Consider the following 23391-nt stretch of genomic DNA (forward strand, 5'->3'; position numbering starts at 1 on the left):
GGTCAGAGGGCCAAAATCTCCACCCTCAGCTCTTAGTAATGATGTTATTTTGCGAACATGCATCCCATGAAGAGCTATGAAGCTCAACTATACTTGCACAGATCCCTGATTACCTCATTTTTCCTTATACCCAATCACCTTTCACCATGCTTCAGATCACCTTGCTCCTCTATCCCATAAATATTCCTAAAATCCCATCTCCAAGGAGACAGATTTGAGAGCTGTTCTCCCATCTCCTCACTCAACTGCCGTGTGAATAAAATATTTTCTCCACTGCTAACTTGTCATGTCAGCAACTGGCTTACTGTGCAACAGGCAGAATGAGCCTAGTTTGGAACAGAACCACCACACACCATTCTTTCAACAAGCTCTGATTGAATAGCTATGATCAAGGTGACAAAGACAGCTTTGGCCTTCATGGAGCTAATAGTAAAGTGAAAACAGGGCTGCAAGAACACTGGCTTAGCTGGAGGGGCTCAGCATGGGGACGGAGGTGTCCAGACTTCTGCTCCGAAGGAGTTTTTTCCTCCAGTTTTTTGCTTGTTACAGATGTAACTGGCTTTTCTCCCCATTGGTCCATGAGTCCAGGAAGCAACAGTCTTTATATAATCCTTTCCGTGTCTCCTGCTGTTTCCTCCTGTCTCTTGATCAGAATGCACAGGCCTTCAGCAGGATCTGAGATGTGAACTACTCACCTAATTTAAAGTCAAAACAGCTACGCACTCTCATATCACCAGTGAGACAGATATCTTCATAGCACATTAAGGTGCAGATAATGAACATGTTAAAGTTAGGAGAAATATTTCAGGATACCTTGGGGCAGTGAGCCATGTGCTGCCTGCTGTCAATGATAGATGGATCTGCTTGGCAGGCAGCTGTCAGAGGGAGGGCAGCTCTTCATGTACAAGACATAAACATCTCTCCAACAGTGACCACTACTGCACACCACACCATCTTCCCACGAAACGTAAGTGCTGTTCCCGCCAGCCATCACAGACACATGGACAGCAGCAGCAGCGATGGCAGAATCTTGGAATCCTAAAGACAATGACACACATTCCATAGCATGCTGCTATCAGTCTTGTCTCTGGAAGCCAAAAACAATAGCAGAACTGAAGAGTGTTTTAAAACCATGGACCTACAGTTTGATTTTCAAAAATATGTCCAAAATAAAAATATGTCTAGCCAAATTTGCCAAGTGACACAAGAAACATTCTGTGCTCCTGATAAATCTCAACACCACAGAGAATGTTAAGGGAACGTTTCAAAACAAACAAAGCCAATCCACAGCAGTCCTATAAGACAAATTTCAGCAAACAAAGACTACATTTATCCATTCATTTACAGCAAACATTGAATTAGGAGAGTTATAAAGAGTACACTTTTCTATCTACACCAGAAGCTTATAATGTAGAGGAAAAATAAACATATAAATTATGAATAATAACACAATCTACCTACTGTAATCTTCACATGGCCTGCAGTGACATGCAAAGTGCCCTTTGGTGTGTCAGGGACAGCTCCTGACCCTGCTCCCTAACCAGCTGTCCCTCAGATGCCAAAGACCCCTATCTTTGGGGAAGTTAAGGAAAGATGACCCAGCAAGTATATCACTTGCTTTTGGGGTAGTCCTTGAGCACAGAATAAAGACAGAGACAGAGAGAAAAAGAAAAAGACAGACAGAAGCAGAGAAAGTCAGAGAACAAGAAAAAAGACAAACAAAAGAGAGAGAGACAGAGAAACAGAAACAGAGACAGACAGAAAGAGACACAGAGAAAGAGACAGGGCTCTTCTACCTGAAAGCAGCTGGGCATGAAGCTTCTGGACCAGATGGCGCTGCCTGTGGGTGGCAAGTGCTCCCGTGATTCCACACCTCGGCCACTGGTCCACACACGTGGTTCCTCTGCCTGCCTCTCCTCCAGCTGTGGCACTGATATACACACATATATACACATATATACACACACACACATATATATAAAACCATGAGGTTCTCTGACACCACACGATTTCCCCAGAAAGCACAGGTATCCAGCCAGAAAAGAGAGAGTGGGTCATGTGAGGAGGTGTGGCCTAGTGGAGCAGTTGGGAGGGTCCACTGTGGTCCCTCTTCCTCCATGCCCACACCACCCCTCGGTGTCTCTCCCTCTCCTGCTCAGCTCGTAGGTTACTCACCCTGCACACCACGTCTCACCTCCCTCCTGTTTCTCACTCTCTTTGATGAACCAGCAGCACTGCCTGGCTCTGGGTCTCTCTCTCTCTCTCTCTCTCTCTCTCTCTCTCTCTCTCTGTGTGTCTCTATATATATATATATATATATATATATATATATATATATATATATGGCTGCTCCACTGGACCACACCTCCTTACATGCCCCACTCTCTCTTTTCTGGCTGGATACCTGTGCTTTCTGGGAAAATTGTGTGGTGTCAGAGAACCTCATGGACTTTTGAGGATCCCATTTGTTTTTTCAGAAGATTCTGGTAAACTATTTTGAGGGTGGGTGGGAAAGCCTGGAGCCAAGGCTGCCTAAGCTCGTCTGGGCAGACCTCAAGCAGCTGCTGTGGTCATCAGCGAGCTGGGCAGAGCAGGGAGGCACAGAAGCCACCAGGCCAGGTCAGCCCTGAGGACTCCAGGAAGGCTCTGGGGGAATTCGCTCAGAGCAGAGGGAGGCTGAGGATCGTAAGTTCAGGACTGATCTTATTTTGCCTTCAGGCTGGGGCGACCCCAGTGACTGGGGTTGTATGAAGTCTGAGTGGAAGGTGGGAAGGAGGAAGAGGCTGAAGACATGGGACTGAGACAAGGTAGCATGGCTCTGCCCTGCAAAGGTCAGGGGCAGAGTTAATGAAGTTAGAGTCACCATAGAACCAAGAGGACCAGGGAACCAACCAGAGGGAGTGCCACAGGAGTGCCCTGGAGGGTCCAACTTGGAAAACTGAGAGGCACTGACCCCATTAAAGGCAACAGCAAGGAAACTAGACACGGCATTTACTGCACACTAATGTGCCTGCTATGGCTCTAGGTAAATTATACATACCTACTTCAACCCTTACAGCAACACAACTATGCTCTAGAGCTTCAAAGATAAGATGTAGCCTGGAATATGAAGAGAATGGGCTAAAATAGTTTGGAATAAAGAGGGTCAGAAATAGCAGGATGATAATAAGATCAACTATGGATAAATGCAAACCCACACATTTGAAAACAAAAGCGCTAGCTAACATTTGACTATTTGCTCTATGTCAGACACCATGCTTAGCCTTTACATATATTATCTTATTTAATCCTCATGACAAACAAGGAGGTAAGTAGTTTTCCTACCCCCCTCCCCACCCTCCTTTTTTAAAAAAATCATATTCAAGTTCAGTGCTAGTAAGGCAAGGAGCCAGCCCCAGCTTCTGGCTCTAGAGCATACCGTGGGAAGCACCACATCACAGCCATTCTTTCACTTGGCCACAGGACACAGACACAGGCTTCTGCGGCCCCTCTGGGAGAAGAAGGGGCTGTAAAACAGTCTCACTGCATGATGCTACTAATGAGCAGGGAGGGACGTCATAGTGCAGAGAAACAGACTCAGGGTGAACTAGACACGGAAAAGGCAGACCAATAGCCCAACTCTTTCCATGATCACCTTCTAGAATTTGTTCCCAAGTTTCCACCTCAGGAAACAAGAAAGGCAATGCAGATTTATTTTTGTACTGGGACTCCTCTTTAGAAGTCAAATGAAGTCAAATTACTTTGCTACAGTTTTACAATGATAGTTACTTTTATTCACATTTATTAAGTTTAACATTCTGCTAAGAAACAATGGTTTCAAACTTTCACATTGAAAAGTCCTCCTTTAATTAAGCATACAAAATTTACCATTTTCAACAGTAATCCATTTGCACAACTCATTCCTCAAGATTATTCCACTAAACTGAATCTTCATGTGTAATATATGAAAAAGTGATTTGTAGCCTTTCTTTCTTTCTTTCATGAAATACTAGCTTAAACATTAGCATTGCTACAGGGATTAAGATTTAGAAAATCTTAGGGACATGTAAATTGAGATAATGAAAAGATAGCTAATATGTAGAATAGAATTTTAAATGAGCATTAAATACTAATTGTCAGTGTAATTTCAGCACTTTGAAATGAATGTTTTTATTTAGTCTAATTTAGAAGAAAGTCATTTAAGTAAAATTCTGCAATTTTAAGTGTTTAATGGTAGTTGAAACAACAGGATTCTTTCATTTTATAATATTCAAAATTTTAAGTGACTGTTTAAACTGTGATTTGCATTCTGTTTCTGCTACTGTTTGAGAGGAATATCAAAACAGTTCTCCCCACTTAAAAGCAATAATATTGCACCTCCTAGGACTAAAAGGAATGTAACTTCCAATGGTACTCACCAGTTAATAAAATATTTTTTACTAACTGCCATTTTCAAAGGTTATTCTTTATTGCTTTCCAGAGAAGTATGCTCACTGTTACTTTTTCTAAATTATCCATGGTGAGGAAGATTAAAATATTAACAACTTTAGATTGAGTAGGTGTTTAGCCATATAAACCTTCTGACTATGTAACGTCACACAAGAAGCTTAAAAAGGTAAATTAGGGGGCTGGGCGCAGTGGCTCAGGCCTGTAATCCTAGCACTTTGGGAGGCTGAGGCAGGTGGATCATGAGGTCAGGAGATCGAGACCATCCTGGCTAACATGGTGAAACCCTGTCTTTACTAAAAATACAAAAAATTAGCCAGGCCTGGTGGCAGGCGCCTGTAGTTCCAGCAACTTGGGAGGCTGAGGCAGGAGAATGGCGTGAACCTGGGAGGCGGAGCTTGCAGTGAGCGGAGATCGCGCCACTGCACTCCAGCCTGGGCGACAGAGCAAGACTCCATCTCAAAAACAGTAATAAAAATAAAAATAAAAAATAATTCCCCTATGTTATTTTATAAAGTTTACATAAAATGGCAAGAAAAATACATTTAATATCATAATACATTTTCAATCCTCAGAATACAATCCTGAGATACATGATACATTTTAAAGTTATTGTGAAATCTTACTCTGCATAGAATTCACCCAATCAAGAGGTTTCTGAAAGTCTATGGTAACAGAATGATTTATTTCCTTCTAAAATTAAATATGTACCTAAGTATAATATAGTGGGCTTTGTTCTCCCATTAAATACATTGAACATATATTTATACAATTGTTACTCACTTAGGTAAGTTGCTTATTAATGACTATATATCCATCCACAAAGGCCATTACTACAAATTCATAGGCTGATCTGATTACTAAAATAAGAAGACTCCGTAGTTTAAGAGTGAAAACAGGCCGGGCGCGGTGGCTCAAGCCTGTAATCCCAGCACTTTGGGAGGCCGAGACGGGCGGATCACGAGGTCAGGAGATCGAGACCATCCTTGCTAACCCAGTGAAACCCCGTCTCTACTAAAAAATACAAAAAAACTAGCCGGGCGAGCTGGCGGGCGCCTGTAGTCCCAGCTGCTCGGGAGGCTGAGGCAGGAGAATGGCGTGAACCCAGGAGGCGGAGCTTGCAGTGAGCTGAGATCGGGCCACTGCACTCCAGCCTGGGCGACAGAGCGAGACTCTGTCTCAAAAAAAAAAAAAAAAAGAGGGAAAACAAAGCTAATGTAATTTTGCAACCCCCAAAGAGAAGAAGCTATGTAGAGAATAAGCAGAAAATCAGTTGTCTTAATATTTATTAACTTTATCATGAAATTAATCAAAAATACCAAAACCAACTTAAACAGCTCGTTCTATTGCCATTCCAATGAGTAACGTTCTCAAGTCCATGTGGAATACATTTCTCTCTGATTCTCTACAGGGTTCATCAGTGTCACTCTGACAAAGTCTCTCTCCTTGAGTAAACCTTATACAGGCTCCTCTGACCCCCTCTTCTCAACGAGGCCTTGACCTGGCACCTTGCTCTTGGCCTGCTAGCCCAGTGGTAGCAAGAATACTGCTAAGTTGGATTTTTTAGCATGAATTCCCCCCACCCTTGATGTCCCCTCTTAAGTCATTTTCCATCCAATGATTCCCTCACTCTGCTCGCTGGGTGTAATTTTCCACTTGTCTTGGCTTATTTAAAGTTGAGTCCCATCTCTTTCCCCTACTGCAATGGTCTTGACACATATCACAATAGTCCTGAATAATTTTTTCTTCTAACACTCTCCCTTCTGTTTTGTTCTGGTTTCAATGCAGTGTATTAGCCCAGGAACAAATGTAGACTAGACAATCAACAACAGATGGCCCCTCTACACCTTACAGATGGCAACTTATGATATGTCACTATGGGTTTACAAAAGTCCAGATTCAAACTTCCAATATTTTCATATTAAAGTAAAAGCAAAGCAAGTATACAAAGTAAAATGCTTTAGCTACTCATTTCCTATATGATGTCTTAGAGTCACATGCCCATTTAATATATGTGAAATGGGTGATAGTCTTTAAAACCTGTTAAATATCACTGCTTCCTCCCATGGTGGGAATACAAGTCCCAATCTTCCAACATTGACCCAGTAGGGTGACTGTGGCAAGTCACTTAATGCCTCTAAGCCTGCTTCCACATCCCCAAAGCAGGAATAACATTATTATCTACCTTATAAGATGGCTGTGATAATTAAATGTGTCAATACACACCAAGTGCTTGGGATGACACTTGGAATGCAAGAATTCTCGATCAACAAAACTGCACAAAAATAAATCAGAAGGAGAAAGTGAAACCATAGTTGCCACTGGGTACCAACTGCCAGATAAAATATCATCATCAGCCATTCACAGAAAGTGGTCCATTTATTTTCCAACTTTACGTTCAGTTCGCAAGTTTCAGTTCATTGAATTTTTAACACAAATTTAGTCAGTACCAAGTACACAGCCTTCATGAAGTCAACTGGATGTCATTAAGTTATTCTTTGGTGTCGGCCAGGCAAGGTGTCTCATTGCCTGCAATCCCAGCACTTTGGGAGGCCAAAGTGGGCAGATCACCTGAGGTCAGGAGTTTGAGACCAGCCTGGCCAACACGGCAAAACCCCGTCTCTACTAAAAATACAAAAATTAGCCAGGTGTGGTAGTGGGTGCCTGTAATCCCAGTTACTCGAGAGGCTGAGGCAGGAGAATCACATGAACCCAGGAGGCGGAGGTTGCGATGAGACGAGATTGTGGCACTATACTCTAGCCTGGGAGACAAGAGCAAAACTCCTGTTTTTGTCTCAAAAACAAAACAAAACAACAACAATGAAGAAGTTATTCTTTGGTGTATATTGGAAAACAGGAAAGGAACAGAAATATAGAGCCAGGGATGAAAGCCATAGATACTAACAAATGATCACAAGCTCAAGACCTGAAGTAAATACTTATCAATAGGCCGGGCATGGTGGCTCACGCCTGTAATCCCAGCACTTTGGGAGGCTGAAGCGGTCATATCAGGAGTTCAGGAGATCGAGACCATCCTGGCTAACATGGTGAAACCCCATCTCTACTAAAAATACAAAAAATTAGCCGGGCGTGGTGGCAAGCACCTGTAGTCCCAGCTACTCGGGAGGCTGAGGCAGGAGAATGGCGTGAACCCGGGAGGTGAAGCTTGCAGTGAGCCAAGATCGCGCCACTGCACTCCAGCCTGAGCGACACAGCAAGACTCTGTCTCAAAACAAACAAACAAAGTATCAATAAATTAATAAATAAACAAAACCAGTGTGACCTTGTATTCCTTCTCAAAACATTTTTCACTACTATGAATTTCATGACAGCAACTTTGGAGGGGGCTACTAGGCAGTTCTTTCCTGTCTCCCACATGGCAGGCTGTTTCTTAACTTAACCTATGTAATATCCTCATCACTCCTCTCCACACACATTTTTTAAGACATAGTTTGCTAATTGAGCAGTTACTATGGATCAGGAGCTCTTGAAGGATGTTATGCTCATGATTTATTTTCTACTCACAACTTTTCCAGTTGGATATTATTATTATTATTACAGAAGAAGATACAGGCTCCAAGAGACTGCATGTGTTGCCCAAAATGGCAGGACTGGAAAGTGGCAGAGCCATGATCCAAGCTCAAGTCGGCTAGACTTAACATCCAGCTCGTTCTTCTCTGCTTTGGAGCCTCTCATGCTTTCACTTTTAAATGAAAGATAATGATGATTCTTAAAATAACTGCTATGTCTTCTTTTTGACATTGCAATTGCTGCCAGAAGCTATATTTTATTTCTGATTCAGCTCTTGCAAGTATCCTTCCTTTCCAACAGTATGCTCTTTTACTTTCTAAAGAACACACTGAATTTTGCTATTTACAGTTCTGAGATTTAAGAACTGACAATCTAGGAGGAACTTTTATGTTGCTGATGACTTTTCGCTGGATCTTGACTTTTTTCCACTTCAGGGACATCACCTTACCCGGCTCTCACAGAATTGTGAAACACTATGTCCATTGATAACCATAAACAAAGAAACATGTTAAAATAAATAACCACTAATCAAAAGGGGGTAGAGTAGAAAAGATAATACTGTAGTGAGACTATGCGTAGATATTAACATTTTATGTTTATAGGTTGACAGCTTTCCATCAGTACACAAGCTCTATGTGATTAAAACGTGCCCTCCTCCCCTATGCACCTCACCAGTTTCCAAGTGTCCTCCAGGCCAAGGCTGTGTGCAAGGGAAGGCCACACATATCATGATCTGACAGCAAGGCGAAGTCCCTGTGGGCACCTATGTGAGTTTCCGGGGTGTCTGAGAGAGAACTGCCATCCAATCCAAACAGCCTGTCACAAAATCCCAGATGTTGGGAACCGCTAACGGTAAAGAGTGAGGAAAGGAATCAAAACAAGCCCAGTGGAGACGGCACAGTACAGTCATGCATGGGGCAGAGAAGGAGAGGATGAGGCTGCCACTGACAACTGGTGCGTTACCTGGAGAAAGCCTGTGCCCAGAGAAGTCAGGCTCAGGCAGCAGAAAGGAAGGAAGAGCAGAGATGGAGAGTGCTGATGGCACAGAACTCCCAGTTCTGGTCCACCAAGTACGTGTGCCCATAAATTCTATCTCATGGATTCTGCTCTGACAACAGTGCATGTTCTTGGTAACCAGAAGGCTGTCAAGTAATAGTTGGCTGTCTTCATCCCTTTTCAGCTGTGATAATGATAGCAGCACAACTGAGATCAAATATAATCACACACAAACACAAGGCAGGCGGGGACATCACTTGGCAGTTGCAGGCTGTAAGGGGGCATCTCGAGCCTGGCTTTTCAAAGCACTGTTCCCACACTCACACTATAGTCACCAGCGAGCTTGTTAGAAATGCAGAGCCTCCACCTGGCGCAGTGGCTCATGCCCTTAACCCCAGCACTTTGGGAGGCTGAGGTGTGTGGATCACCTGAAGTCAGTAGTTCAAGACCAGCCCTGCCAATATGGGGAAATCCCGTATCTACTAAAAATACAAAAATTAGCTGGGCGTGATGGCGGGTGTCTGTAATCCCAGCTACTAAGGAGGCTGAAGCAGGAGAATCACTTGAACCCGGGAGGTAAAGGTTGCAGTGAGCCAAGATCGCTCTGCTGCACTCCAGCCTGGGCGATATAGTGAAACTCTTGTCTTAAAAAAAAAAAAAGAAATGCAGAGCCTCAGGCCCTCCTAAGACTTGCTGATTCCGAACAGGCTGTATAACCCAGTGATTTGCATGCACAATAAAGTTTGAGGGACACTAATGTAGGTAGTTGAAAATGCCACCAAAATGAAATAATATAGATTTTATCAAAGAAAATTCTCAGACATCCCAAAATACATATGTAAATTCCCATGATTCCAAGAACCCCAGGTCAAGAAACACTGTTCTAGGAGACCACGCACATACTTGTTTATCCTACACTGACAAACCTTTAAAATTCATGGATGGGGAGTTTCTCAGTCAGTTTGGGCTGGTGTAATAAACTACCATATGCTGAGTAGCTTATAAACAACATCTTCTCACAGTGTCTTCAAATAATGGAATAGCCAAGCTCTCTGGGGCCTCCTTCTTTTTCTTTCTCTCTTTTTGTTTTTTTTTTTTTTTAGACAGAGTTTCACTCTTTTCACCCAGGCTGGAGTGCAGTGGTGTGATCTCAGCTCACCGCAAACTCTACCTCCCAGGTTCAAGTGATTCTCCTGCCTCAGCTTCCCTAGTAGATGGAATTACAGGTGTGCACCACCACGCCTGGCTAATTTTTGTATTTTTAGTAGAGACAGGGTCTTGTCATGTTGGCCAGGCTGGTCTCGAACTCCTGACCTCAGGTGATCCACCTGCCTCGGCCTCTCAGGGTGCTGGGATTACAGGTGTGAGCCACCGCGCCTGGCCTCTTGGGCCTCTTTCATAGGAACACTAAATCCATTCATGAGGGTTCCACCTTTATGACCTAATGAGACCTCCATCTTCATGACCTAATCCTTTCCCAGAGGCCCCACCACCAAATACCAACACATTGGGGGTTAGGATTTCAACATATGAATTCTGTGTATCACAAACACTTAGGGGTCTACAGCACATAGGCTAAATAAAATATTTACATTATATAGACATGCATTATGGAAATGAGACCTCTATAAATCAGAAGGGTGTTTCCTTGGTGACGAATGTTTTCTACAATGAAAAGGGGGAGAGGAAGCAGGCAGCCTCTTATTTCTCTGACTTTGTATGCCTTGTGTAGATGCTTGGCGCACATGCATGCATGTGGCTTTGATTTGCTATTTTCTGCCATGTTGTCTGAAAGTGTTGAAGAATGAGTAATCTTGCAGCCATCATAAAAGAGCTGCTGATTCAAATGGCTTTGGGCTGCCAAGTCACCATCAGCTGGGACTTCACAATGCACGGAGATACATCAGTTTTCTGGGAACACATCAGTTTCCCTGTGGCTCTTCATCTAGTTACATAGGGTTTGGTCTCTTGATATTGATTCACTTTACAATTTTTCTGATTTTTACTTTCTTCTACTCATAATCTTCCTTTTAGTGGAAACTGTGGCATAATTGCATTCACATAAAACATGTTTCCTGGGCTCCTCCGCTGCCAGACATAGGAAAAGGCCAAGGAAGATATGTTAGCACAGGGGAGAAACAAAGTGGTCCAGGCTGGCAAGAGGTGCCTGATGTCTGCTGCTCACATGAGCTCATGAACTCATTGATCCTCACTATTCAATATCCATTGAATATCCAGATATTATCCTCTGACGACATAATCCAATCCAGAGCAAGAAAAGCAAAACCCCTGTTGGAACACAGGCACATGTGCACTCTCACTGCCAGCCTTGGCCAAGGCTGTTCCTGCCCAGAACACCGCCCCACCATCCTCATGGTGACTTGCAGTTCATCCTTAGCTATCACCTCCTCACCACATGTGTTCCAATGACCTGCTGCTACACAGTTAACCACAGTGTAGGTCAGGAATTTGGGCAAAACACAGTAGGGTGGGTTGGCCCCTGTCCATTGGTGTCTAGGGGCTCAGATGATAAGAAGGAAAGATTGACCTCACAGGACCATTGCCAGGAGTGCCCACCCACAGCCTCTGAGGGCTGGACCCTTACAAGGGGCCCAGTGCTCCAGGAGTGAGTGTTCTAGCAAATAGAGCAGTGCTGCCTGGCCTTCAGAGATGCCTTGGGCTTCCCCCTCATTGTGCTGATTAAAGCAGTCACAGCACCTCCAGGTTCAAGGAGAAGGGCTCAGTTCCAAGCTCAAGGACAAGAGGGTCAAAGAATCAGCCACCATGTTTCAAAGCCACCAAGAAAGAGAAGTGTCGAATCCTTAATATCAGGATAAATGCTTCTCCTATCAGTTCCCTTCTATGGCAGGACTAATCACAGCCTTTGGAAGGTTTACTCTCATTCTCCATAGACTATCAGCTCCTTAAATAACTTATTCATCATCTTCTGCCTAATTATTACTACAGTGCAGGGCACATAGTAGTCACTGATAAAATATTTGTTGAACAAATTGTTCCACACAAGAATACTTACAAATGCTCCTTAATCTCTTCTCATATGTATTGACTTACACTGAATAATCTGTCTAGCATATTCTCACTCTTTTATGGCATGCTAAATGCAAGGAAGAATTTCAGTCTATGAGGCATGGCTTCCAACCAACGCCTCCAAGTCATGCTACTTATCATGAAGCCAAGTTATCTAACAACAATCTTCTGGGGTTAACATAACCTTATCCCATAAAATTTCTCTTATAGGCAGAAAATTCACTTTAATGGCTTATGAATGTCCTGAACATGTCAGACTGTTTCCCTACTGAGCATTCTCTCTGTACTCAATTTAAGAAGCACAACAATCTGCGATTTTAATATTAATAAGGCAAATTGACTTACAAAAAGGGTACAGCATTCTTGCATCCACAGTGGCTAATGGTTTAGGCAATAGGCAATATCCAGACATGCATATAATTATATGAAATTTGAGTTAAAATGTATTATTGCATAATTATGAGAATAGCTTCCTCTTGGGTAAAAAGTGTCAAGATGGGTTTAAAATCAGTGTCGTTTTACTTGGAGACCATATTATTCCAGTTTCTTTTGCTACAGGATAAATTCATAAGTTGTAAGCAATTGGTGCCTCGAAACCAGCTGGCATCATGTAGCTGTGCACAACCCAAACATCATCAAGTGAAGTGCTTAGTACGTCCACCAGGCTGTATGCACAGCCCGAAGCGCAAGCAACTACTGGACACTGCAGAAAACCTCCTTCTGCTGCTGAGTCCAGTAACATGTAATGCCTTTACTAACAGAGAATAAAGTGGTTCCAAATAGTTGTCCTTAGGGAAGACATACAGAATGGAAATTGGATAACTTAACCCAGCTAGATGCTTTTGATTGGTGTTCTGGAATGTTCACATCCCTTTAAAACTTTGCAGAGTTCACCCCAGCAGTATAGGAGATGGAAGCCAAAAAGATCACACAGGATACTTTGAATTTCAGTTTTTTCTACTCATGCATTATTTCAACTAAACCACATAAAAATAATGCTCTACTACCTTTGATATGGAACAAACAATGGATAAACTACTGGAAAGCCATTGCTGAAATACACACATCTGAATTTGGGGGAAAGGTGATCTCTAAGCAACAGTGAGAAAGTCCATATGTAACAGGAATTTTGAATGAAATGGGCGTATTAGCCAGATAGCCAAGTTCCTACCACAGCACTCCCACAAAACTGTGGATATGTTTAGCGAGGCTTAGAAGTAGTCTCACTGGAAAGAAATTGGTAAAATGGAATTAAACATTATAAGTCAATAGGGCTAAAATTATGTTTTTAGATAGATTTGGAGGTTCAGTTCTTGAAATTCCAAAGTCATGCTTGTTCATATCTTCTGAAAGATATATCGACTGTGATTAAATATTTTCTTTCCCCCCAAAAGAAACAATTTGAAAAACATGTGAACTAGCAGGTATATGTTGATAGAATAAATACGGCATAACAACACTACTCAGAAATCTCTGCTCAACATACTCTTAGTTTAGCAAACTGTAAAGTCTTGTGAGACCAAGAATTATACAAGACTCCTTTTTTTTCTAGCAAGAGGTGGACATACTTGATAAATAATTTTACTTTCTCCGTCAACTCTTGACAAGACATTTCAATGAGACATCACTTTTATATTTGTTAATGTGCAAGATCCCTGTAAAACTACCAAGGAACCAAACTGCATATTTTACCAGTCAAAACAAATTATTTCGCCTTGACAAATTATGCTTTTCTATTGTTTTTATGAATTCTTAAGCAGATCAATTAGCATAACACACTCATACCAGAATCTCATTCATGAACTTTATATGTTTCTTTCATATTTGCCATAAAGGCAATGTGAAATCATTGTGAGTAGCAGAGTAACCATAGGGCCTTTAGACAGTTCATAAACATTAAATAGAAAACACAATAGTTGGATAATCGAGTTGATGTACTCCTCTCATTATAGTCAATCTTAGCATTGCCCCTAATTGGATCGACGTCGCATGGAAACAAGTGCAACAAGTTTCTAGTAATAAAAGATAAAGGAATGCCTGAACACACAACAAAGAGTGTGCTTGCTCATCAGAGAGGCACTTATTAAGAGGCACAGAAATTTTTCCTGCAGTTAGAAAAAAAATCATTCTGCATTGCTTCCCTTTACGATGTTGCTATACATTTCATAGCATAGAATAATATGTGTAGAAAAAAATAATATAATACTTTAGTACCCAAAGCAACTGAAAACACAAAATCATTCATTTAACTCCCCTCTTCTTAGCAGGGAAAATTATATTTCTATTAAAATTAAAATATATTCATATTTAGGTTTTGCTTATTGAAATAATGTAAATGCCCTAGAAAGCAATGCTTCCGTTATCATAAAATTATAAACAAACAACAAAGACACATTTTAAGCATCAGTGGTTATATATCTCTCTCAGGCAAATGGTCTCCAGTGAAACTCCTGGGCTTACCATCAATACCTTTCGTGGAATTAAACATTTTAGATGGAACAAGCTGTTTCTAGGGTGCACTTGATGATGGTCCTTTACGGTCTTCTAAAACTTGTCCTCACTCTAACTCCAGAATCCACTGTTTTGATTTTATTACCAAAAATACAATGCTGGTTGTTTGTACCTGCCAAAAAAAAACTTGAATGAAATGATTAACATGGTTCATTAGATAACGCCTGAGGACATACACATTGAAGGCATATTTCAAAGGAACAAATGCCATTTTATTATTACGATGATTCATACAATGCACATTAGCAATACATGTACAGGTAGACTTTGTCTTATTGTGCTTTGCTTTACTGTGCTTCGGAGATACTGTGTTTCTTAAAACCTGAAGGTCTGTGGCAACCCTGCGTGGAGTAAGTCTATTGGTGACACTTTCCCAACAGCATGTGCTCACTTCATGTTTCTGTATCATATTTGGGTAATTCTCCCAATATCTCAAACGTTTTCATTATTATTGTATCTGTTATAGTGGTCTGCGTTCAGTGATCTTTGGTGTTATTATTGTAATTGTTTGGGGGACCATGAACCACAGCCATGCAAGATGGTGAACTTACATGTTGTGTGTGTTCTGACTGCTCCAACCAGCTGTTCCCCCCATCTCTCTCCCTCTCCTTGGGCCTCCCAATTCCCTGAGAAATTATTGGGAGGTCTATTGAAATTAGACCAACTAATAACCCTCCCGTGGCCTCTAAGTGTCCAAGGGAAAAGAAGAATCGCCAGTCTGTCACTTTAAAACAAAAGCTAGAAATGATTAAACTAGTGAGGAAGGCATGTCAAAAGCCAAGATAGGGCTCTGTACCTTAGACCAGAGCAAAGTCCTCACTCTCTTCAATTCTGTGAAGACTGAGAGAGATGAGGAGGCTAGAGAAGAAAAGTTTGAAGCTAGAAGGCGTGGAGCGAGATGGCAGAACAGAAGACTCCACTGACCATTCCCGCTTCGAGGACACCAATTAAACAACTATCTACAGGAAGAAAACACCTTTGTAAGAACCAAAAATCAGGTGAGCACTCACATTCCCTGGTTTTAACTTGATATACTGAAAGAGGCACTGAAGAGGTAGGAAAAACGTTCTTTTTACTTTTTAAGGAAAAAAAATTTTTTTTTGAGATGGAGTTTCACTCTTGTTGCCCAGGCTGGAGTGCAGTGGCACCATCTCAGCTCACTGCAACCTCGGCCTCCTGAGCTCCAGCGATTCTCCTGCCTCAGCCGCCCTAGTAGCTGGGACTACAGGCACCTGCCACCACTCCCAGGTAATTTTTGTATTTTTAGTAGAGACAGGAATTCACCATGTTGGCCAGGCTTGTCTCGAACTCCTGACCTCAAGTGATCCACGTGCCTTGGCCTCCCAAAGCGTGGAAAAATATTCTTGAATCACTGACAACACCCCTTCCTCATTCCCCTACCCCCATCTTCACCCCCACCCCTTCAATACATTGCTGAGAGCGTTTCTGTGCCCTGGGAAGAAGAAGAGCCAGCAATTGTGACACACTGAAGCTAGCAGAGGTTGTTCACGAAGTTTAAGGAAAGAAGCCATCTCCATAACATAAAAGTACAAGGTGAAGCAGCAAGTTTTGATCTATAAGCTGCAGCAAGTTATCCAGAAGACCTGGCTATAATCACTGATGAAGCTGGCCACACTAAACAACAGATTTTCAGTGTAAAGGAAACAGCCTGCTATTGGAAAACAATGCCATGTAAGACTTTTGTAGCAAGAAATAAGTCAATGCCTGGCTTCAAAGCTACAAAGGACAGGATGAAGTCTCCTGTCAGGGGCTAATGTAGTTGATGACTTTAAGTTGAAGCCAAATTTTATTTATCCTTCTTAAGATCCTAAAGCCCTTAAGAACGATGCTAAATCTACTTAGCCTATGCCCTAGAAATGGAACAACAAAGCCTGGATGACAGCACATCTGTATACAGCAGGGTTTACTGAATATTTTAAGTCTACCACTGAAACCTACTTCCCAGGAAAAAAAAAAACAACAACAAAAACGATTCCTTTCAAAATATGACCACTCATTTAGAATGCACCTGGTCACCCAAGAGCTCTGATGGAGATGTATAAGGAGATTAACAGTGTTTTTCATGCCTACTAACACATTATTCATTCTGCAAGCTTGGATCAAGAAGTAATTTTGATTTTCTTTTTTTTTTTTTTTTTTTTAACAATAACAGAAATTTATTTCTCACAGTTCTGGAGACTGAGAAGTTCAAGATTGAGGTACCAGTAGATTCACTGTCTAATAAGGGCCCAGTTTCTGATTCATAGTGTCCTTACTTGTCATAATGAGTAAAGAGAGTTCGCTGGGACTTTTATAAGGGCACTAATATGATTCATGAGGGCTCTACCTGCATAAGCTAGCACCTCCAAAAGAACCTCTCTGAAATACAATCACATTGGGGATTAGATTTCAACATATGAATTTTGGGAAGACACAAGCATTCCAGCTACTGAATCTCCTTATTACATGACATAAGATACATTTACTTCACACCATAATATTTAAGCATCATTAACTTACATCATAATATTTGTGTTACAGGATACCAGGAAGAGTGAGCATCAGTTAAGATGTTGCATTTTCTTCTGTGGAAAGGGTTAGTATGTTTGGTTGTATTCAGGATAGTCGTATCATGTTAGGCAGAGGGATGAGTTCGTCATTTTCTTTATTTAGAGATTTATGCATGGTTTAAGGACATGTGGAGTCTCTCAAATTTACAAGGAATCAATGTTATGGTTAATTTTACATGTCAACTTGTTCTGCTATGCTAGGTTAGGTTAGTTGTCTAGTCAAACAGCATTCTGGATGTTGCTGTGAGTATATATTTTTGGATGTGATTAATCTTTGAATCAGTAGACTTTGAGGAAAGCATATTATGCATACCCTCCATAATATGAGTGGGCCTCATGCAATCAGGTAAGGAAATTAAGAGCGAAGATATAGGCTTACCAAAATATAAACAATTCTACTTCAAAATTGCAACATAGAAACTCTACCTAAGATTATGGTTAGCTGGCCTGTCCAGTAGAATTTGAACAGAAATATCACTTCTATTTTTACTTGAATGTCCAGATTGCTGGCCCATCCTACAGATTTCAAATTTGTCAGCTCCCACAACTGCATAAGCCAATTCCTTAAAATAAAAATTATTTTCTGTTTATTATTATTATTATTATACTTTAAGTTCTAGGATACATGTGCATAACGTGCAGGTTTGTTACATATGTATACTTGTGCCATGTTGGTATGCTGCACCCATCAACTCGTCAGCACCCATTAACTTGTCATTTACATCAGGTATAACTCCCAATGCAATCCCTCCCCCCTCCCCCCTCCCCATGATAGGCCCCGGTGTGTGATGTTCCCCTTCCCGAGTCCAAGTGATCTCATTGTTCAGTTCCCACCTATGAGTGAGAACATGTGGTGTTTGGTTTTCTGTTCTTGCAATAGTTTGCTGAGAATGATGGTTTCCAGCTGCATCCATGTCCTTACAAAGGACACAAACTCATCCTTTTTTATAAAAGTCTTTATAAAAGACTTTATAAAAAGTCTTACTATTTATGAAATACATTTCTTATGGCTACAGCTGCCATAGATAGTGAATCTTCTGATAGATCTGGACAAGGTACACTGAAAACCTTCTGGAAAAGATTCACCATTCTAAATGCCATTAACAACATTTGTGATTCATGGGAGAAAGTCAAAATATCAACATTAACAATAGTTTGATGAAAGTACATTTTAACCCTCGGGGATGACTTAGAGGGGTTCAAGACTTCCGTGGAGGAAGTAACTGCAGGTGTGGTAGAGAATCTCAAGAAAACTAGAATTTGAAGTGGAGCCTGTGAAGTGACTGAATTGCTGCAATCTCATAATCAAACTTGAACAAATGAGGTCTTGCTTCTTATGGATGAGCAAAGAAAGTAGTTTCTTAAGACGGAGTCAACTCCTGGTGATGATACTGTGAACATTGTTAAAATGACAACAAAGCATTTAGGATAGTACATCAACTTAGTTGATAAGGCAGTAGCAAGGATTGAGAGAATTTACTCCAATTGTAATAGTTCTACTGTAGGTAAAATGCTACCAGACAGCCTCACACGCAGAAGAGAAATCTTGTGTGAAAAGAAGAGCCCATTAATGCAGCAAACTTCCTTGTCTTGTTTTAAGAAAATTCCACAGCCTCCCCAGCCTTCAGCAACCACTATCCTGATCAGTCGGCAGCCATCAGCAGTGAGGGAAGACCCTCCACCAGAAAAAAAAGCTTACAACTTGGAGAAAGCGCCAATGATCATCAGCATGTTTTAGCAATAAAGTGTTTTCAAATTAAGCTGTGTACATTTTTTAGACATAATGCTATTGCACACTTAACAGACTACAATATAGTGTAAACATAACTTTTATATGTCACACAAAACCAAAAAAAAATTGTGTGACTCACTTTTTTGCGATATTTGCCTCATGGTAGTTGTCTGAGACTAAACCTGCAATATCTTTGTAATGACTGTATGTAAATTAGCTAATAATTTTGAGAACCATTAATGATTTAGAGGACTAGGAGGTATTCCTCCTCTGGAGCTAGGAATGAAATTATTGTCATCCAGAATGAGTGACTGAGAACGGGGAAAGGATGAATTCTCCAAAGGAAAGTCCCCTGCTGGGAAAGTGGTGGGGGTGCAAAAGCCACCACTCAATTGTTCAAGGAACAGCCTTTGGAGTGGAAGAGACAGTAATCATTCCAGCTTGGACATGAAATGAAAAACCAGGAGTAGAAATGTATTAGATAAAGATGTATTTGCACTTTAAGTCCTACGGAGTGTAACTAGTAAGAGCTGCTTCACAATCTTAGACTTAAGACATCTTTGTAGCAGGGAGTCTGGTATCTCTCTCAGGGCTCCCTCTTCCCCCTACATGTCAAAACTCCTGCCCCATAGGGAGTTAGTCGAACCAGTGGTTCCCTTTCTCATTACTGGTCAGGACCACCGGTGAAGTTGAGGGCTCACAGTCCCACAGCTCATAGTCCCAGTGCTGGGATGTGTTCTTGGCCTCAGTTCAGCTTTTCTGGAAAGAGCGACCCCATTCTCACATTGCTTGATCTCAAGTAGGGGTGTTCCAAGCTCTGGCTCCCAAGGCTTTAGGACTCAGTGCCCTATGCTTCAGTTCTGCACTAACTGCCTTCCAGGGCACCAATTACTCCACAAGGGCCAAGTCAAATGAACTACAATACTCTCTGTCCTGTGGATCCAGAATTAATATTCCTGATTTCTCCCTGGGAATGCACACCACTAGTACCTTTCCTTTTCCTTTTTCTTTTTTTTTAAATACCCCATTTATTTGGACATAGTGCTATCTGCCCATCCTTTTTAGGGCAGCCTCACTGAACACTTTCCTACTTTCCCTATTCTGCAAGACAAATTGCAGGTTCTCAATAGTCACTAGACAATGTTGCAAAGAGTGGCCCACAGCTTTCTCTCTTCATTGTGCCCATTTTTTTTTTCCTTTTTTTGCTGTGTTTTTGTGTTACTCATTTTTTTTTTTTTTTTTTTTTTTTTTTTGAGACGGAGTCTCGCGCTGTGTCACCCAGGCTGGAGTGCAGTGGCGCGATCTTGGCTCACTGCAAGCTCCGCCTCCCAGGTTCAGGCCATTCTCCTGCCTCAGCCTCCGAGTAGCTGGGACTACAGGCGCCCGCCACCACGCCCGGCTAGTTTTTTGTATTTTTAGTAGAGACGGGGTTTCACCATGTTAGCCAGGATGGTCTCGATCTCCTGACCTCGTGATCCGCCCGCCTCGGCCTCCCAAAGTGCTGGGATTACAGGCTTGAGCCACCGCGCCCGGCCTGTGTTACTCATATGGTGATGTTTTAGTTCACTCCAAATTGGAGATTTATCCTTGATTGATATATACAAGAATATTTCTAGAAAAGATTTGTCCTCAGAATGCCCTGCCAAAGAGGTAAATTTCAATTTTTCTCTTTTCCAGGAAGGATATGCATTAACAAGCACAGATGGTGAACAAAGGTGAGACGGGCATGACACGAGTCTTCAGGGATGACCAATGAGGGGCACTCAGTAGTGCCAGGGCAGCCATTGGATATAGTCTTCATTACATAGATGGAGAAAAAAAAGGAAAACCCAGAGGCTGGGGGCTTAAATGATTTGCCCAAGATCATACACCTTCTTAGTGCCAGAAGAAAACAGGCATTCCGACTGGCGGCCTTCCATGACATCATGCCTGTGCAAATGACAATCACATCACGATAAATAACACAAAAGAAACTGTAGCCATTATCCTCTATTTTGCACTGTGCCTGCACTTGGCCTGGTTTTTCCAAACATACACCAGACTTGAATGACACAAGGCTTACGTTTAGAAGATAAAATCCACCCAAGGAGTATCCTTCAGGGGAAAGAGCACACAAAGAAGTTTAGAATTTAGAAGGAAGAACAAATATTAGGAAATTAAAGGGAACTTGTGTTACTTTAGACTCAGTTATTTTTAAAAAATGAATCATTGTATTTGTTATTATTGCCCTAAATATATATGCAAAATATTTTTCTAGTAAGTTTTTTTTCACTATTTTTCAAGTCTTGGAAGTTTAAGCCGTCAATCTAAGATGTAACAAGACTTACAATGAGCAATCCAACGCTTGTTTTTAAAAAATGTCTCTAATGCATTGAAATCTATGAGATCATTCAAGGATAATTAAATGTGACGTTTTAAAAGGGAAAAAAAAAGCACAGTATGACTCTATGGTACAAGAACAAAATTATTTAGACATAGGCATGGGAACAAGTCACAAGTTAAATTTTTTTCATGTTAATTTTCATTAATAGTTTTTTTTTTTTTTTTTGCACAAACTCCCATTTTGAAAGAGAGATGAAATGAAATACCATTCAAAAGGAAGAGGAGGACGATTCTTTGTCAACCACACAGGCATTCAAATGGCAAGTGTGGGATTTTCTCCACCACGAAGTGAGGTACAGCTGGCCACAGACCCCAAAATGAACATTCAAAGAAACATTAAATTACCTTAAATTTTGCCTTTAAATTCCTATCCCGTTTGCTAATACTTTCATGGAAGGTTCTGTCGCCTTTTTAAGATAAAGCCTTCTCTTTTCTAACACGAGGTCCTGAGTTGCAAACCTTTTCTTATTTTCTCTTCTGGCATCCAGGAGCAACTAGGGCAGCATTATTTTTTCTATGAGGCACAGAGATTCCAGGATCCCTTTCTTCCCTTGCCTACGCGTGGGCCCATGCTGGAGGGGCAGCTCTCTGCGACACTGTCCGCACTGATGGGCGAGGGAAGGGCCTGGACACAGCGGAGGACGGCGGAGGGCAGCCGGGGCGAGGTGTGGGTGGGCCCAGACCCAGGTGCCAGCAGCCCTTACTCCTGCTGCTGTGTTGAGGAGGGCTGCCACTCTTTTTTTGTTGTTGTTGTTTTTTAATATGTGCAAAACATTTATTCTGGGAATCTAAAATCTAGACCAAAAAAAAAAAAAAAAAAATTGGGCTTTAGAAAAAGCCTACATCAAATTGTCTTATTTCTTCCCTAATACAGAATTCTGTACAGAATACATACAGAATAAGGAGGCGAAAAAACTCTTTAAAAATAACATTGCTCCAGTTTGCCTGCAGGTATGTGATTTAAAATATCTCCGTTCTATTGAGGTATAGGATGCAAACTTTGGTAAAATTAGAAAAATTAACAAACCCTTTTAAAAAAAATATAAAACAAGCCCCCCCCCCGCCAAAAAAAAGCCAAACAAACAAAAAGCCCTAACTTTGTATCTTTCTTGGTACATAAACAGTAACTACAAAAAAAAATTCATTTGGAAAATGTGTTCATTTAAAAAAAAAAAAAAAAAAGAATCCCTCTTGTAAGTTCTCAATTGCCGAGTTTAAAAATGGCATTTAAATGATCTGTTAAACCCAAACTGTTCCCAAGCACCCGCCCCATGTCAGGAAGAACTGGATGACCGCCATTTCTAGAACCCGCTGCTGCGGGGAAGCCAGATGAGCAGGCTAGGTGGAGCTCCCGGAGGGTCGGCGGGCGCAGCTCCCTTTTGCTGGCTCCTAGGCGAGGGAGAGCCCCGCGCTGCATGGGGAAAGTTCCTGCCCAGCTCCGCTGTCCCACCCGCTAGGCCGCAGGCCCCAGGCGTCTCCGTGCCGCCCTGTCTCCACCTGCGCTCCTTGCCCCAGTCCGCGAGGTCTCGGGTCACGACATCGCCTGTCTCGCGGGTACGCAAGGCTCCCTCTGCACTTAGAGCACAGCCACCCCCTGGACCGGTGTGGGTAGGCCCCCGCCTCCCCTCCTCGTCTGCTTCTACAGGTCCACCCTTCTCGTGCCCGGCCTGTCCCCACCTTGTGTGCCTGTGTGGCCGCGCTCAGTACGGAACTCGGAAAGACTGCTCCCTCTTGCGGTTGAGATCCTAGGGCCAACACCCTCTCAATGCATCCAGACCAGGGAATCCTCCCGCCCCGACCCCAGGTCTCACATCCCCAGCACCAGGGAAAAGCATCTCATCAGGCCCTGCTGCTACAAGGAGAGCTCCGCGGGGCAGGGCCTTGCCTGTCTGGGCCCCAGCAAGGAACAGGTGCAAAGATGAATCTGTAAAGTGATGGAACCCTAAAGATGCTACCTGCTTCCCAGCGGGAGTCGTGAGAACTGATCTGTGTGCCTGTGTCCTCCTGCCTTTAGTCAAGCGCCAGGCACACAGGAAAGAAACACTTGCAAAAAAAAAAAAAAAAAAAAAAAAAAAAAAAAAACTACCAGTGCATCATTAATGCGGCCAGAGCCTTCACATAACAAATGCTTATTGCACACATCCTGTATTCCCGGCACCATGTGTTATGAGCTGGGGATGGAGTGCTCATGAAGAC

General features: G+C 42.1%; 2 protein-coding genes and 1 long non-coding RNA gene across 3 annotated transcripts in view; all 3 read right to left on the bottom strand.

The window, feature by feature from the left end:
* The window catches only part of PXDNL (peroxidasin like), a 508249-nt gene that overhangs the window by 467098 nt on the left and 17760 nt on the right, over positions 1-23391 (bottom strand). The gene's annotated exons all lie outside the window — the stretch shown is intronic.
* LOC103886791 lies at positions 359-4693 on the bottom strand. Its single transcript, XR_004185807.1, has 2 exons — positions 3419-4693; positions 359-1087 (listed from the first exon to the last, which is right to left on the bottom strand). It is a non-coding gene; the product is annotated as an uncharacterized LOC103886791 (long non-coding RNA).
* The window catches only part of PCMTD1 (protein-L-isoaspartate (D-aspartate) O-methyltransferase domain containing 1), a 113389-nt gene continuing 104343 nt past the window's right edge, over positions 14346-23391 (bottom strand). Inside the window, exon 6 of the mRNA XM_031669556.1 lies at positions 14346-14623. Within this exon, the coding sequence (XP_031525416.1) occupies positions 14535-14623 (89 nt within the window). The 3' untranslated portion in view covers positions 14346-14534. The remainder of the gene's footprint in view (positions 14624-23391) is intronic.

This window comes from Papio anubis, chromosome 8 (assembly GCF_008728515.1).
Source record: "Papio anubis isolate 15944 chromosome 8, Panubis1.0, whole genome shotgun sequence".
NCBI classification, from domain to species: Eukaryota; Metazoa; Chordata; class Mammalia; order Primates; family Cercopithecidae; genus Papio; species Papio anubis.